The sequence below is a fragment of the Euprymna scolopes genome, chromosome 28 (genome assembly GCF_053919585.1).
Source record: "Euprymna scolopes isolate OS-2025 chromosome 28, ASM5391958v1, whole genome shotgun sequence".
Classification (NCBI taxonomy): Eukaryota; Metazoa; Mollusca; class Cephalopoda; order Sepiida; family Sepiolidae; genus Euprymna; species Euprymna scolopes.
The window spans coordinates 71987047-72005152 of record NC_136509.1 but is presented as its reverse complement, the minus strand read 5'-3'; the positions used below and the strand labels follow the sequence as shown (position 1 = coordinate 72005152).

At 32.4% G+C, this 18106-nt stretch overlaps 1 protein-coding gene across 2 annotated transcripts in view; it reads right to left on the bottom strand.

The window, feature by feature from the left end:
- Positions 1 to 18106, bottom strand: part of LOC145249691 (centlein-like) — a 1118615-nt gene that overhangs the window by 654756 nt on the left and 445753 nt on the right. For both annotated transcript variants that reach the window (XM_080111490.1, XM_080111491.1), the window contains exons 4-5: positions 8122 to 8219; positions 4213 to 4322 (exon numbers count right to left, since the gene is read on the bottom strand). In XM_080111490.1, the coding sequence (XP_079967616.1) occupies positions 4213 to 4322; positions 8122 to 8219 (208 nt within the window). The remainder of the gene's footprint in view (positions 1 to 4212; positions 4323 to 8121; positions 8220 to 18106) is intronic.

Below are 18106 nucleotides of genomic sequence, written 5' to 3'. Positions count from 1 at the left end.
GTAAATATGCCCAGCAGTCACATAATAATCTATCATATAAAGGACAAACGTGTGTGTGTGTGTGTGTGTTTACTCTGCTAAAACTCTAAAACTACAAAACAAACATCCACAACGTTGGTATTTCCTTGATTGGCATTACCTCGAATGAAAAATATCTCAAGTTTAGAAAACAATATTTGTTCTGTGACTATAAACTGGTGCAGATTTTGTCAACATGGACTGTTTGCGCCAAGTAAAGGGTAAATAACTCTGATTTTTTTTTCAAGGAGATATTTCCTTTACGCCAACTCATTCCTTGAGTAATCTATATAAAAGTATTTGTATGTATGTATATTCAAAGAGAGGAATGGGCTTGGCAGAAAAGGAAGAGGAAGGGGGAAACCGACAGAGAAAAAAGTTGCCCCGAACAATGCCAGGTAACTCTGCTAATCTTATATAAATTGTTGTCTTTGTAAGGTTTGAGAATCTAGTCCAGTTCAATGAAAGCAAGATGCATTGAGGAATATTACAAATTTAACAAATTTGAAAGAACTTGAACCAGAAAAAATTTGGCAATAACTAGGTGTAACATAGCACGGACGTGTGTATGCAAATGCATACTCAATGATGTCAATGATGTAGAGAAAAAGACTGTAAAAAAAGAGAATGATCACATTAGAGATGTGGACCACGTTTGAGATCACACGAGAGGATAATGCTCAAGAGCACGCTCGAGAAGACGATCACATGGCTGATGTCACATCAGTAGTGATGAGGAAATAAATATTGTTACAAAAGAAAAAGTGAGTTAAAGTTTTTTCTATTCTTTGCCTATTTTGCACTGGAAGCTACAACGTGTTGGTCCCCGGACTACATTACACATGGAGTGAATTATATAATTATCTATCATCTCATCTTTATTTAAAAAAAAAAAAAAATGTGTCACCACTTATCAAATTTAAAAATATACTCGAATATAAGTTTATCAGATTGCAACAACTGCATGATGGACCTATTTTGTTTATATTCATATGCAATATCTTATGTTAGATTGAGTTATGGTTTGGTTTTGCATACTCCCATTCATGCCTACACATGTACCTTAATGGGAGATATTATTCAAACCAGTTTAAAAAGTGATCGTTTGATAATAGGATGCGTTATCCTGTTCTCAGCATTTATCCGCAAGCGACCTGCTAGAATGGAACTCCAGGGTACTACATTCATTTATCGACAAAAACCAATTCATCAAAAATTCTCGTTGTGCTCCAGCGATCGCTTGAATAAAAGTTGATACATATTTACAAGTGAAGATGTTAGTGTTGTTTATGGAAGATGGTGACTCTTTCCTCATTCAATATTCAATTTCAGTTTTAGTCAGATGGGGCCAGGCATGTCTAACTCTACCAAATTACATTGTTCATACTGACTTTCTTCCTAACCAATAATCTAACCAACCACTCACTTATAAAAAGTTAAAAGCTGGAATATATTGACAGTTCAATGATGATGGATACTATGAGAGGATTGAAAATCCCGTACATACGACCTACTCAAAACAACAGCAATTCTTTTCCCTTTATCATAAATATCGCTCATGAACTGTGAGGACAAAAAGATAAAATAAGATGTGGGGAAGTTACAAGCTGCCAAAAGTACATAAAAGATTCCCTTTCTACTTTTTGCTGCTTGACGAATTAGTCAGGGTTATTTATGTCAAGGAGATACAAGCGCTACAGATTCATTCCATTAAAGTACTTGTAAACAGGCACAGAGATGTGACATAGGTTGGAGACTGGTTGATAGTGTGGAACCTAATAAATTGATGACACTTTTGGGGACCCTATCTAAGCGAGACAGACTAATGGTGGATGCACTAGTGCACATGCGGCACCAATATTTTTATTCATGTTTATTAATTAAAAATATTTGTTGTAGGCTTGCTTCACAGATATCCATTCTGCTGGTCTTGCTGAGATTGAAAATGGGTACTGTAGTATTAGCTCATCTACTCTTGAAATCTCATGTCTAAAGTGTTGATTTGGGGGAGGAGGGAAGGAGTAAGAGTCTGCTTGATGGGCATGTGAGTTCAGTCATTGACAACCCGACCATCGAACGACTATCTCTTTCTCAAAGAAAAGACATTACTAGTCTTTCTCTATTTTTTCTATCGTTATTTTCATGGCAGTTACTCGACTGAGCTCCAATCTATAGTTGTAAAGCATTTACAATAAAAACTCGTCTAGCTACCACCACTGTCAATAGTTTCTCTTTCTCTCTACTTAAAATGAAATGAAAATTCCATAAGTAAAGTATATTTTCTAGAAGTACTTGTCTGTAGAACACAATATTGCAAAACTGACTACAACATCGTTGTTTTCAAGTCCAATGTATTCAAATTCTTGTTGAGCCATCCTTTTAGATAATCAAATTTTGCTCAATCACCACCATCATTACCAATCATCAGGGTGTTGTTTCACTGTCCATCTAACAAACTAATTAATCCTTATCCTCAAGTGGCCTTTGGGCCTTGATAAGTGGTAAAAAAAGAAATTAGCAAACTTGATTGATCATGCACTAAAATACTAAAAGACTGTAAAAAAAGAGAAAGGTGGCCATGTAACAAAGAAATTGCTATTAAACATATCCGCAGTTATGGTTCGGAATTTTTTTAGATGAGGATTGATTATTGATATTATTTGGATTACTCAGACTACTGTTCTCATCTTGACTCTTATTTGCACAATGCTTTGATCGATGTAATCTACGACCTTCTTTAGGTGTAACATTGAACTTGGGAATCTTTCTGTCTGTCAAACTCGGGAATCTTTATGTCGAACTCGGAAATCTGCACAGAATCTTGAAAGTAACCTTTTATTTAATCCATGGGGGTAGCATGCTCTCGTCCTCGGTGTGGGCAGCCCAAAAATATAATTGCAAATTACTTAGAACTTCTACCAAGTTATTCTTAACAGAACGAGAGCATGCTACCCCTGTGGAATAAATAAAGGGTTTTGTTCAACATTCTGTGTAGATTCCCAAGTCCAACAGAAAGATTTTCAAGTCCAACAAAATACACCTGAAGAAGATCATAGGTTACATCGGTCGAAAAATTGTGGAAAAAACACTCAAGATGAGAACAGTAATCCAAAGAATCCAAATAATACAAGTATCTGCAGTTGTTTGATGCTAACTTTTAATGCTGGCTGGATATGTATCTTAATAGGATTAATTTACAGAAAAAGTGCTTCTAGGGTTGAGAGGCTTAATATTACGATGAAGACTTTTTCTTTGGAGGAGACTGATCTCTTGAAATTGGATCTTCTGGCCACAATAGATGAGCGAGCATCCAAATATTTCACCATCAATTAATGGATGACTCAAGGAGAAGATATATTTTCTGATAATATTTCAAGATAAAAGCTCCTTATCAAATTGATTGTCTTTTCAAAAATTTTCAGTCATGCACGGTAAAATACCAACCCATCTTTAAACGATTCAGGTTAGTGTACTAAATTGAATTAGATTTTATTCATAACTAGTACAGCTACCCGGCATTCCTTGCGACACAACTTCTATCTCTCTTTTTATGCTCCCTCACTTTCCCCTTCCTCTGCCCGACCACCCATTTTCTTCTTCACCCAGCCCAGTCCTCTCTCTGGACACACACACACACACAGAGGTCGAGTTGGTGCAAGAGAATGGTAAATTGGAAGCCATGTTTACTTTTCCGATGGGTAGCTATTCTGTACAAGTTCTAGATATGAAGAATTTTCAATGGATCTCGGTTCTGTACAAATTCTGTAATTGTAGATGCTGTGTAATTTCGCAAGCAAGGAACAAAAGATCCTTCTCGTGGTAACCCGAAAAAATTATGTGCTGAAATGCTAAAAGATTCAATTTTTATGAAGCAACGTAAATTCATTTGATTTGTCAGCATAAATAGAACCTCCCACTTTCAGGGAGCATACCCCCATTATCAATCCAAATATTGCAACAACTCGATGAAAAAAAAATCAAAATTACTTTGGAATACAGACCGCATGTACGTCTTGATAACATTAAATGATATAAATTGTCATTTGACACTCAAATAATGAATTTTCTTTTTTTTTTTTAACTTTTAAATATACATCTGTGGTCACACTGCTAAATCATAAACAAAATCTAATTCAAGCAATCCCCTGTCCACAATTTCACAAAACCCTAACAAAGACATATTCAGTCACTTACTTTCTTGCGTTCCTTTCTGTAAGTCTTGTAATTCACAAATTAACTTGGCCTGTTCATTTGAGTGCATCTCAAGTTCCTGGTTATCCTCCCAGAGTCTCGCCAGATCATACCTTCAATACAAAAAAATAAATATTAACCGCCTTCATAATAACATTTATATATCTATAAAAGTGAAATTTGTCTGTGTGTGTACATTTCCCTACCAAACTACTCTGTCAATTTTTGAGATTTGATATAAGGGGTATTGAGATTTGGGAAAATCTTTTTAATCGGTTTTTGGCCAGAAATTTGGCTGCCAAGAGATCAAAGTTTAACGATTTGACCTTTGAAAACTCTACCAAACTCCTCCCCCAATTTGGAGTCTAAACACTTGAAATTTTAGATGTAGGTTACTTAGACATGGATTAAACTTTTTAACTTGATTTGAACCCAAAACAATAAAGGTTAAGGAGTCAAAATTGGGATCAAAGTTAAAATAAAATTGACCTCTGCGGTCTCTACCAAATTACTCAGCCAATTTTTGGTCTAAACATTTGAAATTTTACATAAAGTGTATTCAGACATAGGGCAAGCATTTTAATTGGTTTTTAGCCGAAAATTTGGCTGCCAAGGGGTTAAAGTTCAAAAGATTTGACCTTTGCGGTCTGTAGCAAACTATTTAGCAAAGTTTGGGTATAAACATTTGAAATTTTACAGAACGGATATTCAGACATGAAGTGAGCTTTTTAATCCGTTTTTGGGCGAAATTTTGGCTGCGAGAGGTCAAAGTTGAAAGAGTTGACCTTTGCAGAGTCTATCAAACTCTTCTGCCAATTTTGGGTCTAAACACTTGACATTTTAGATGTAAGTTAGCTGGACATAAGTTTAACTTTTTAACATATATATACATATGCACATAAATTCATGAACAGTATATAGGGCCCGAGCAAAGCTGGGTTGAACTGCTAGTAGAGAATAAATTCAAACTTGAACAAAATGCAAATTACTTATTACACACTAGAAAATAAAAATAAAATATTAAAAAAAAATAATGTTGAATACTAACACAAGCCTTACATTATTAAGTTTAAAAAACAATAATAACATTTTGAAAATAAATAAAATTAATTTTCGATTTCTGCGAAAGTGACAACAGCTCCAGTATACAAAGTTGAACACATATCTGATGAAGGTTTCTCCCGAAATATTATACAACATGGAAATCCTATCTGATCATACTGACACAACTGAAAACAGAATGCAATTATAAAATATAAGAAAACAAAAACACAGACATTGTATTGATAAAGGTGAATCAGCATAGCTTATTCAACCGTTATATGTATATATATTTACTTCAGTTTGTGATATCCATTACACTTCTGCATTATATTAAATATTCTATTAAATTCTATTAAATTTCCTTTATGTAACATGGCCATTACGCTTGAACCATGTTCGTTACATTTCAAACCTCTCTTGCACCCCCACCCTGTCTGGTACCGTCACAAATAAACAAATAAAAATAAATAAACCCGACTCTGCTTTTTTTTCTGTTTTAATAAAAATATGTCGGCAAGTTGAAATGAACATTTTGCATTTCAACTTGCCCACATATTTCTGTACGCGTTATTCATTCATCCAAACAAAGATTTTATTCATTATAAACCATCTTTAGTGTATGATTACTATTTTCTGTTAATTTCAGAGTTATGTGACCAATAGTTTAATAGTTTATCGGTTAAATATTTACACACAGAGAGACACAAACACATACATCTACTGTTTTATTCATATGGATACATCCAATATTAATGAAATGTTTAGCTTTTATTTTGTAAAGTATCCCCCACCAAGCATGTTGATCAAAAGCCTGTCCATAGTTTATTGGCTACTTTTATTTTGTTGTCATGGATTTCTGATATTGTTGCTTATTGTTAGTGTTCATTACTATAAAACTGGTACAATATAATAATCAATAGAGACTTGGCTCTATAATAATAAATATGAAATCTGTATAAATAAAAATATATGTAAGACATTTATTACCGCTACTTTCCAAATAATGCCGGCTTCTTGTTTTTTTTTTTTCTTTTTACTGTTTAATTTGTCAGCCATGAAATTAACAAAATCTCACTGTCTTGACACCAGCTTAAAAATCTCTTGCCGCCATCACGGAGCTACACGTCCATCTTGCCCAGCTGCACTCTGCTTTCCTTGACCATGTGATGTCCTTTTCTTTCTTTTTCTTGTGATGCAAGCCCACGCTCACTTACTAATTTGCATACATGCTCAAATGGCTGCTGCTACTAATACCTTTACTAGCCATCCATTATTCGGCTGCTACTGATATTTTCACATATGCTCATACGCGCTCTGTTACATTTATATACATATCAGACAATGCTTCAAACAAACTATGCTACCCTCTTAAATAAATAAATGGATCATAGTTGAAAGCAACCGGAAAGTTTTCGCTTTTTTGGCTACTACTCTAAGATGTAGGGGAGAACGCCATTTCTTATTCAGTGCATGTTATCGCTCAAAAAATCTGTACAGAATTTACACGGGTTGCTTTATTTAATCCATGGCGATAGCTTGCTTTAATTTCATTAGTTTGCAGATGACGGTGGCTTAGTGGTTAACAATACAGACAGATAACCTGAGTGAGCCAAGTTTGAATCCAGTTCGTTACACAGAACACACTTTCACATAGGATGTTGGCAACCTTCATGTGGTTCCTCCTGTAAGTACCTAATGTCATTCTAGAAAGAATTCTAACTAGAAAGATATTGCCAACAATAGAATGATCTGATTCACACGAAATTAATAAAGGAATGTTTCCATCAGTAATGACTGACAGAAGTCATAATCATAATTGAATTCTTAAAATCTTTTTGTACTTATGATTTTAACTGTGCAGCCACAGATAAAAGTGCTAAGTAAAAATTCAGTTCTAAGTAACAGTTTTTTAGAGGTTGAAAATCCAACCGTTCGTATGAGCGATACTGAGAATATAATTATGCGTTATTTAAGACTTCTACCTGGTCATGGCTGACGGAATAATAGCAAGTCACCCTCACGCAATAAATGAAAGGTTTCCTTCAAGTTTTCATGCGTTTGAACTCGAAGAATGTTAGAGGTACCATCAGCTGAAATGCTGTTAGAAACCATCCAATATAAGAACAGTAGACGAGATAATCTAAAACAATATCGAAAAGTAGATAAATTAAAATCGAAAAACTAGCAATATATACATTCAGCTTGTCCTCTCTCTCTGTGTGTGTGTGTATATATATATATATATATATATATATATATATATATATATATATATATATAGATAAGAGTAGGTAGTAGTTTGCTTGAAGCATTGTTGGTAAAGAAATATATAGAATTTTTTAAAAGCCAAAAACAATGCGGAGAAAGACTGGAATCATGAAAGTAAAGAATTGAAAAACAAACAAATGTAGACGGGTATGCTTGAGTAGAGGAGTGCCTAGCCGTTTATTCGTCTATCATTCTTCACCTCAATGTATAATTATTCATAACCAAGTTGCTGGTATGTCCGGTGTATGTAAAGTCCGTGGGTGGTATGGAACTTTACATACCACCCACGGACTTTACATACACCGGACATACCAGCAACTTGCTTATAAATATTTACTTGATTCCGGTCTTTCTCCGCATTGCTTTTGGCTTTTAAAAAAATTATATATATATATATGTATATATATATATATATATATATAAGGCATTGTTTATGTGTATGTGCGTTTTTAAAAAAATTCACATAAATGTACTTTATGTGTCTGGGAGTGTTCATAGATAGGTTTTGTATTAGAATGTCTTCGGTAAGTATTCAAAATCGATAATTGAAAAAATCCATTATAGAAATGTGACTTGGTTCCTTTAAGTATATAGACTTACCTGACTTTCTCCAATTCAGCATCTTTGTTATTCAATTCAACTTGATGATGAATAACCTTCATCTCATAATCTCGTACGAGGTACCTGTAGCGATCAAGCTGAAAATATAAGAGAATAGAAATAAAGAAATAATGAGGCACGTATTTATAATTACCTGCTATTCCCCCCTCTCTAACTCTCTTTCTCTCTCTTTCTCCCACATTCTCTCTGTAGATATGAATAGGTGAATTAGAAAGCGACAGATTATTATAGGATATTTAAGAGAGAGAGAGAGAGGACACTAAACCTTTGTGGGTCTAACCAGCTTCCTCCAAAGTAGAAAGTTTCATGGGAGTATGAAATTCACAAGCGGTCCCCAGTCGCATGCATATTTAAAATAAAGGGAATATTTTATGACATCTCTCTCTATATATATATCTATATATATATCTATATATATATATATATATATATATATATATATATATATATAAACTAGCAGGGCTACCAGGTGTTGCCCGGAACCATTAAAAAAAACAAAAAAAAACAGAAGAGGCTAAAAACTGTTTATAACATCATTATATTTAAACTTTTATCTCTCTTCCTCTCTCAATATGTCTAGCTCTCTCTTTCCTTCTGGTTTTTCCACCCTCGTCACCTCCCACTTCTTCTTCACTTTCACCCACTCCTCTCTTTTGTATAAAAAAAAAAAAAAAAGAATCTAAGTCATTCCCCGCTCTTTTATACAACAGATAACATTGGAAATGGCATAACTCCCCTCCGACGAAACCCGGTCCAGTTGACCCTCAGAAAATGAATATTGTTTTCTAAACTTCAGATATTATTCATAGCAATACTGATCAAAAATAAATAAACATTTTGGGTGTTTGTTCTGTAGTTTTTAACTTTTTGCTAGACATAGAAATATATACATACACAGATAACTGGCCTTTATGTAACAGACTAGCAGGCTACCAGTTGTTGCCCAGATCATTCAGTTGCTTAAATATGGTCTTTTGATTGATGCAGATTTTGTATTTATTATAGCGCCGATTCGCTATTAATTATTATATTGTACCCAATATTATATTGTGGCTGGGAAGCGTCGGATGTCCCGGGCAGAGAGGTGAGTGACTGGCATTTGAACTGATGACAATGTTATGGAAATAATAAAGTGTTTTGAAATAGGACTGAAATTTAATGTAGAAATAATTAAGCCAGAAATATGTAAAACAATAAAATGTTTAGAAAAATGTTTAATAAAATGGGATTGGAATGTTTGGTTTTAATGAACAAAGATACGTGACAAAAGACTAGGCAAGGATCTTAGATTGCGTAGATACATGACGTAACGAAATTAGATACATGACGTAACGAGTTTAGATACATCTTAGAAAGTTAGGGGAGTCTGTAAAGGGCAGCCAAGAGAGACGGTCAACAGTCGGAATGGCACCTAGCAGAGGCAAGATGGATAATTAAGATGTAGACAGGGCTGTATCAGCGTTCAACCTTTCCAAGATAGAAACAACATTCTGGAATAAAGGTTGCCAAAATAAACCAGAGGTCTGTTGTTCATAGTAAAATTTCCATTGCAGCTTTCCATCCAGCAAGATCAAAGATGAACCAAGTGTGTACCCTAATGGGCCAAATGTTGTAACCCCAAAGAATAGTATCTGTCCCTTTTATTGAAGATATGTCTTCTTTTGTCTGGCAAGAAACAAAGGTGTTTGTTTCGTCCCTTATTTGTCGTTATATATGAACATATACCAGATAAGTTGTTTTGCGACATTTTGAAAACTAGGTGATCACACGTAAATACATGTATAAAGAACAGATGCACACATATATATGTACAGAATAATTATACATATTATTCATTACAATCTGATACGCGTATAAAAACTTAGAAAAATAATATTGTTAAAGGTTTAAAATGTATCAGTGTGCATGCATAGTGTAACACCCCCTCTTATAAAGTTACATAAGGATCCCTCGATCATTGAAAATTTGGCTCGTGTCGTCTCCGTACTCCTGGAGGCCGTCACATGAAATCTGGTATGCTGAAAACGAATAACAAAACTCACGCAGGCAAGAAGGACAACATACGCTTGAAGTCTATTCTACTTCACAAATATATTACAGGTCTTTTTACAGATATATGGTTCAGTTCTAAGTAAGTTTTTAAAGGTCTCAAATCTCTCTTCTCTTCACAGACAGCGTCAGACGGGTTGGAGGGGGGGGTCACGTCTCAGGGAGCGGTGTGGTTACTTCGAGTTCCATACACAAACTCTCGCTGGAAACTGCCTCGAAACTGACGAAATTCACGTGGCACTAGCCCTATATAGTAAGGTCAGGTATGGGGGAGATGATTTCCTAAGCCAATCAAATTTACTTATACCTTTAGTGGACTTACGCTTGCACAGTTCCAATTTTTTGCAATTTTGACTCCTTCGCAGCAATTTTTATCGAGTAAAAACCAAATCTACTTGGTTCTGCAGGTTCAAATCTAGTATTTATCAAGTTTCAAGTCTGAAGACCAATAATTGGCAGAGCAGTTTGGTAATTCCGCACACAGACAAAGTCACTTCTTTTTTTATATAATCCATTCCAAAAAGTGCCACAGACAAAATAAACAAAGAAATAGCAACTACTAAGCGTGCGGTATATTTATAAGTGGTGAGGATTGACCCAGTGGCAAAACACTAGACGCAGGACTCCAAAGTCTCGCATTCAATTCTCATCTGGTTCAGCTGTGCTGTTGAGTTGTATGAAAATAAAATAGTTGTCTGTAGCTAATATATATATATATATATATATATATATATATATATATATATATATATATATATAACCAGCAAAAGTACCCGTCATTGACTGGGTTCAAAAACAGCCTACAGAAAATGGACTCTGATTTATGAAAGTATTAAGGGTTATGAAAAGGAAGGGTTGTAAAGTTGGGTTGAATTTGGGGGTATCAAAACCAAAACAAAATATAGTGAAAGAAAAAATAAAATAGATAAGCCCCATAATTTATTATACCATACCTGTTTACACTGAAACACTTATCACAATATTCTGTGGATCTATATTAAAAAACCTTGTTAAACTTTGTGACATATTTCCATTCTATGTAGGTCAGGTGCGAACGAACACCCTATAATTTTATTATACCATAGTTCTTCAAACAGAAACATAATTATCAAAGTATACTTACGCAGATAGATATGAAAAGCCTTTATTAAAGTGTGTGCCTATTTCCATTCTATTGAGGCCAGGCGTGAACACAGGCCCCACAATTTTATTATACCATCCTTTATTTAAGTTAAAACATAGTTACCAAAGTATTCTTATGTACATCTATATCAAAAACACTTGTAAACGTTTTTTTTTAATTTTTAAATTTTTTATTTCCATGCTTTGTGGACCAGGCGCGAACGCAGACCCCACAATTTTAATGAACCACTGTTCTGCCAGATCAAACATACCCATTCCTGTGTCTCGATACATCTTCTATCATTATATGTAATCAGTTTTTTAAAATATTCAACCATATAGGAGCCTATTCGTGACCACACACACACACACATTCAGCTTTATATTATAGATATATATTTATATATATTAGTCTTTGCGCGAAAGAGCCAGACACAAAATGTTTTATAGAATAATAATAACAAATACTTTCGCTGGCGAGGACTACTATTGAGTGTAACCAGTTATACGGTCATTTTGAAATTTTTATCTCTATTTTTCTCGTTATCTATTGAATATTTTCAATGAAACCAATATGAAATATGTTCCTTATTAAATTGTAAAGATTTTCTATTCTGAAAGAAGTTTAAAAAAATTTAATCTAAAAAATTATTTTAAAGTTTTTGCTAAAAAAAATCAGATTTTCTCATTATTCAGACATGTATAACAAAGAGGGAGTTGCAAAAATGAGTTGTCGTGTGAGGAGAAATACAAACTGAAACAGAGAGAATATTCAGACCTGTAATAATACAAAGAGGGGGTTGCAAAAATGATTTGTGGTGTGAGGAGAAATACAAACTGAAATAGAGAGTAGGAGAGTTTTTATAAATACATGCAAAACCACATTCATTTTTTTAAATCTAAATTAATAAATTAAATAAAATATAATCTTAAAAAGATACGATACAAGTTAGAAAAGCATTTCATCCAAGGCATGAAAATTGTTAAACAAAATGTTTTTACCATAGGCTTTATAAATAAAGGTACAAGATTCAATTTGAAATTTATTTATCTTCAAAGTGCACTTTTATACATTTTACAAAGTAACGTATTAAATTTTTATGCCTTACTTTGTAAAATTTATAAAAGTGCACTTTGAAGCTAAATAAATTTCAAATTGAATCTTGTACCTTTATTTTTAAAGCCTATAGTAAAAACATTTTGTTTAACAATTTTCATGCCTTGGGTGAAATGCTTTTCTAACTTGTATATACATGAATATATTTTGTTTACTGTTTTATGGGAAAGAATTCCAACAAAGTGCTCGATTACAACGAAGAAATTTTCAAAATAAGAGCTTAATATTTATTTATTTAAAACCATACAGAAAGTCAGAAAAGCATTGGTACCGTCGGTTTCAAGCCTAACATAAGGGGGGGGCCAGTTAATGGTAAATAATGTTAGGCACTCGTCAGCCATATTGTTTTCTCTAATATGGCTGACGAGAGCCTAACATTATTTACCATTAACTGGGCCCCCTTATGTTAGGCTTGGAACCGACGGTACCAATGTTTTTTCTGACCTTCTGTACAGTTATTATATATGTTAAAGCTGTAAAAGTATTTATCTAAGTAACCTGGTTAACATAGTGTCAGAATATATCTGGTTATTACGGTTTATCTCTAATATCCTTATAGGAATCTGTGACATATTTCTATTGTATGGATGCTGACACGAATGGAAGCCCACAATATCATTATACCAGTTTTAGATAGAACAGATACTACCCTTGTATTCTAGCCAGAAGATCATGAAGGTATATTTTAGTTTCATATACGGCCCAAAAGCAACATCATTTTGTTTTAATATATATTTTTTCACATTGCATCTTTGATGATCGGGTGATCCTATTTATTAAAAAGGAGAATAGAAGTTGAGAACATACAATCAACATTAAATTAATGTATCCATATACTAATACTAATAATAAACCATATAATACTACTACTACTACTAATAAAGCATATACTATTACTAATACTAATAAAACATATACTACTAATAATATTAATAATAAACCATATACTAGTAATAATAAACCATATAATACTACTACTAATAATAAACCATATACTAATAATAATAATACTAATAAAACATATACTACTAATAATATTAATAATAAACCATATACTAGTAATAATAAACCATATAATACTACTACTAATAATAAACCATATACTAATAATAATAATACTAATAAAACATATACTACTAATAATATTAATAATAAACCATATACTAGTAATAATAAACCATATAATACTACTACTAATAATAAACCATATACTAATAATAATAATACTAATAAAACATATACTACTAATAATATTAATAATAAACCATATACTAGTAATAATAAACCATATAATACTACTACTAATAAAGCATTTACTACGAATAATAATAAACCATATACATTATGTTGATGTTATAAAATTATTTGTTTATTTGTTTGAATTAAAGTTTAAAATGCAAAAGTCAAGTATGATGGTTCAATTGTGCTCTAAACAGAAACATTCATTTTGAATTCGCCCTGTCTTAACAAAAGAACCTACTGTTAATTTTATGCATCGGGCCAAGCTGCTTGTGCAGTGAAAAATTTCTCACAAAACGAGTCCTTAAAACTTTATTTATATATACATATTATATATATATATATTATATACATATATATATATACATTATATATATATATATATACATATATATATATATACATTATATATATATATATATATATATATATACATATATATACATACATTATATATATATATACATATATATACATATTATATACATATATATACATATTATATACATATATATATATTACATATATATACATATTATATGTATATACATATTATATATATATATATATATATATATATATATACATACATATTATATATATATATATATACATACATATTATATATATATATACATATATACAAATTATATATATATACATATATACATATACATATATACATATATATATATTATACATATATACATATTATACATATATACATATTATATATATATACATATTATATATACATACAAATTATATATACATATTATATATATATACATATTATATATATATATACATATATATATATATATATATAATTGAATTCATTCAAAATGTATCACAAAAACAAACAACATCTCAGTAAATTATATCCAAACAGTCATGCGAGATGGATGAGCGGCTCATTACCGTGGGGTCCCGATTTCGAATCTTGCTAGATTCAGCCACTCTGATGAGTTGTAGACGGAGAAACAAGTGTCAGTGGATAATTATATTTTAAAAATTGTATTTTAAAAATAATATATATTCCGCTCTCATGTAGGGGTACCAAATTGGTTAAAAAGGGAAAATTATTCCCAACTCGCATTTAGGTTAAAATGCACTTTCCTAAATAATTGAATTCATTCAAAACGTATTGGAAAAACAAAAACAAACAGCATCTAAGAAAATCGAAATATATCCAAACAGTCGTGCGAGATGGATGAGCGGTAAAGGGTTTAGGCTCATTACCGTGGGGTCTCGATTTTGAATCTTGCTAAATTCAGCCACTCTGATGAGTCGTAGACGACGAAACACGTGTCAGTGGATAATTATATTTTGAAAATAATATATATGCCGCTCCCCATATAGGGGTACCAAATTGGTTAAAAAAGGGAACATTATTCCCAACTCGCATTTAGGTTAAACTGCACGTTCCTAAATAATTGAATTCATTCAAAACGTATTGGAAAACCAAAAATAAACAACATTTATATATATATATATATATATATATATATATATATATATATATATATATATATATATATATAAATGTAAAGTGCAAGTCTGTCTGTGTGTGTACATTTCCTTAAGCAATAACTCTGACAATTTTCAGTCTACAGACTCGAAATTTGATATACAGGGTACTGAGATTTGTGAAAATCAATGTCATCGGTTTTCGGCCAGAAATTTAGCGATTAAGGTTTCAAAGTTCAACGATGGGACATTTGAGAACTCTACCAAACCCCTCCGACAATTTGGGGTTTATGCACTTGAAATTTTAGATATAGGTTCATTGGACAAGGATCTAACTTAATAACTTGATTTGAGCTCAAAACAATAAATGTTAAGGGGTCATAATAGGAGTCAAATTTTAAAAAATTGACTGCTTTTTTTTTTTGCTCAACATACACCTCCAAATACCCGGGCAACGCCGGACACCCATGCTAGTACGTATATATTCTTCTTTAATCTAAAAAGTGAACGTGTCTGTGTGTGTACATTTTACTATGCAATAACTCTGTCAATTTTCAGTTTACAGACTCGAAATTTGATATACATTGGTACTGAGATTTGGGAAAATCTTTGTGATCCGTGTTTGGTCAGAAATTTGGCTGTTAAGGGGTCAAAGTTCAACGATTTGACCTTTGAGAACTCTACCAAACTTCTCCACCAATTTTGGGTCTAAACACTTAAAATTTTAGATATAGGTTCCATGGACATGGATCAAACTTAATAACTTGATTTGAGCCCAAAACAATAAATGTTAAGGGGTCATAATAGGGGTTAAAGTTTAAAAAATTTATTGTTTTGGGCTCAAATAAAATTATAAAGTTAGATCCATGTCCAAGTAATCTACATTTAAAATTTCAAGTGTTTAGACCCAAAATTGGCGGAGGTGTTTGGTAGAATTTTCAAAGGTCAAATCGTTGAACTTTAACCTCGTGAGAGCAGAATTTCTGGCCGAAAACCTACAAAGATTTTCCCAAATCTCAATACCCATTATGTCAAATCTCGAGTTTGTAGACTTAAAATTGATAGAGTAGTTTGGTAGGGAAATGTAGACACACAGAGACAGACAGTTTCGGTTTATATATATATATATATATATATATATATATATATATATATATATATATATATACTAGCATGGGTGCCCGCCGTTGCTCGGGTGTTTGGAGGTGTGTGTTGAGCAAAAAAAAAAAAAAACATTTTTTCAGTATTTGTCATCTAAAGGGTCAAGCTTCAAAACAATACTGATCTTGTGAAAATCCGTCGCCTCTGTCGAAAGTTTTAGGCAGACATACAAACATACATACATGCATTTATCTATTGTTAGCTCAAATTTTCGAACCAAACCGATTAAAAAGTTTGCCCTATCTCTGAATATGTAAAATTTCTAATGTTTAGACCAGAAATTGTCTTTAGTAATTTGGTAGAGACCGCAGAGGTCAAGTTTTTTTTAACTTGGACTCTTATTATGACCCCTTAATATTTATTGTTTTGGGTTCAAATCAAGTTATTAAGTTAGATCCATGTTCAAGGAACCTATATCTAAAATTTCAAGTGTTTAGACCCAAAATTGGCGGAGGAGTTTGGTAGAGTTCTCAAAGGTCCAATTGTTGAATTTTGACCCCTTAACAACCAAAATTTCTGGCCGAAAACCGATTACAAAGACTTTTTTAAATCTCACTACTCTGTATATCAAATTTCGAGTCTGTAGACTGAAAGTTGACGGAGTTATTGTGTGGGGAAATGTACACAGACCCACAGACAGACAGACAGACAGACACTTTCACTTTTATAGATATACAAGCAGTTCCGCCTGGCTTTGCTTGGGCCCTATGTACTGTTCATAACTTTGTGTGCTTATGTATAGATTAAAAAGTGTGAATATGTACGATAATGCTCTCTATATAATAGGCTTCCTTAACTACCATAGAGAAAAGTCGGTAGAGACCGCAGACGTGAATATTATCTTTCTTTTTACTTTGACCCCAATTTTGACCCCTTAGCATTTATTGTTTTGGGCTCAAATATACTAATAAAGTTAGATCCCTGTCCAAGTAATCCATAAAATTTCAAGTGTTTAGACCAGAAATGTGTGGAGGAGTTTGGTAGAGTCCTCACAGGTCAAATCGTTAAACTTTCACCCCTTAGCAGCAAAATTTCTTGCCGAAAACTGATTAAAAATATTTTCCAAATTCTAATATCCCTTATGCCAATTTTTGAGTCTATAGACCGAAAATTGACAGAGTTATTTGGTAGGAAAATGTAGACAGACAGACATTTTCACATTTTTAGATTATATATATATATATAATTATTTATTATAATAATTATTAAATACTTACAGACACTAATGTTGCACCCTTTTCGGGAATCATCAGTGCAGGGTGTCACGATTAACACCAGTCGATAGATTCGAACCCGGCAACAGAAGCCATCACTGGCTTCTATCAGCAAGGACCTAAACCATTTGGCTACCGTTAACCGCGAGAAATAGTGTTGAAATTTAAACATTTATTCTTTAAATGCTTTTTAACGTCTGTCAGAGTGATCTAATCATTATATGATGATCTGCGTATAAGAGCTAAATTGACCGACTTTTTATTTCAACTGAAAATGTTCAACGATAAGAAACGGGTTTCTTAAAGGAGCTGACATAATTATTTAGAATAATAATTATTATATATATATATATATATATATATATATATATATATATATATATATATATATAGGGAGAGAGAGGGGGGGAGGGAGATGCTCATAAATATAGACACACTACATAATTAAGGCGGTAAGAAACAGTGAAAGACAATGGTTTTGGAAACAAAAATAATGGCCATTTCAAAACTCTGGCACCGGTCTCCAAAAGTATCACAGACATTTGTCATTATGAAGAATTTTGTAGCAGTCGAAACAAATCAGGTTTTATCC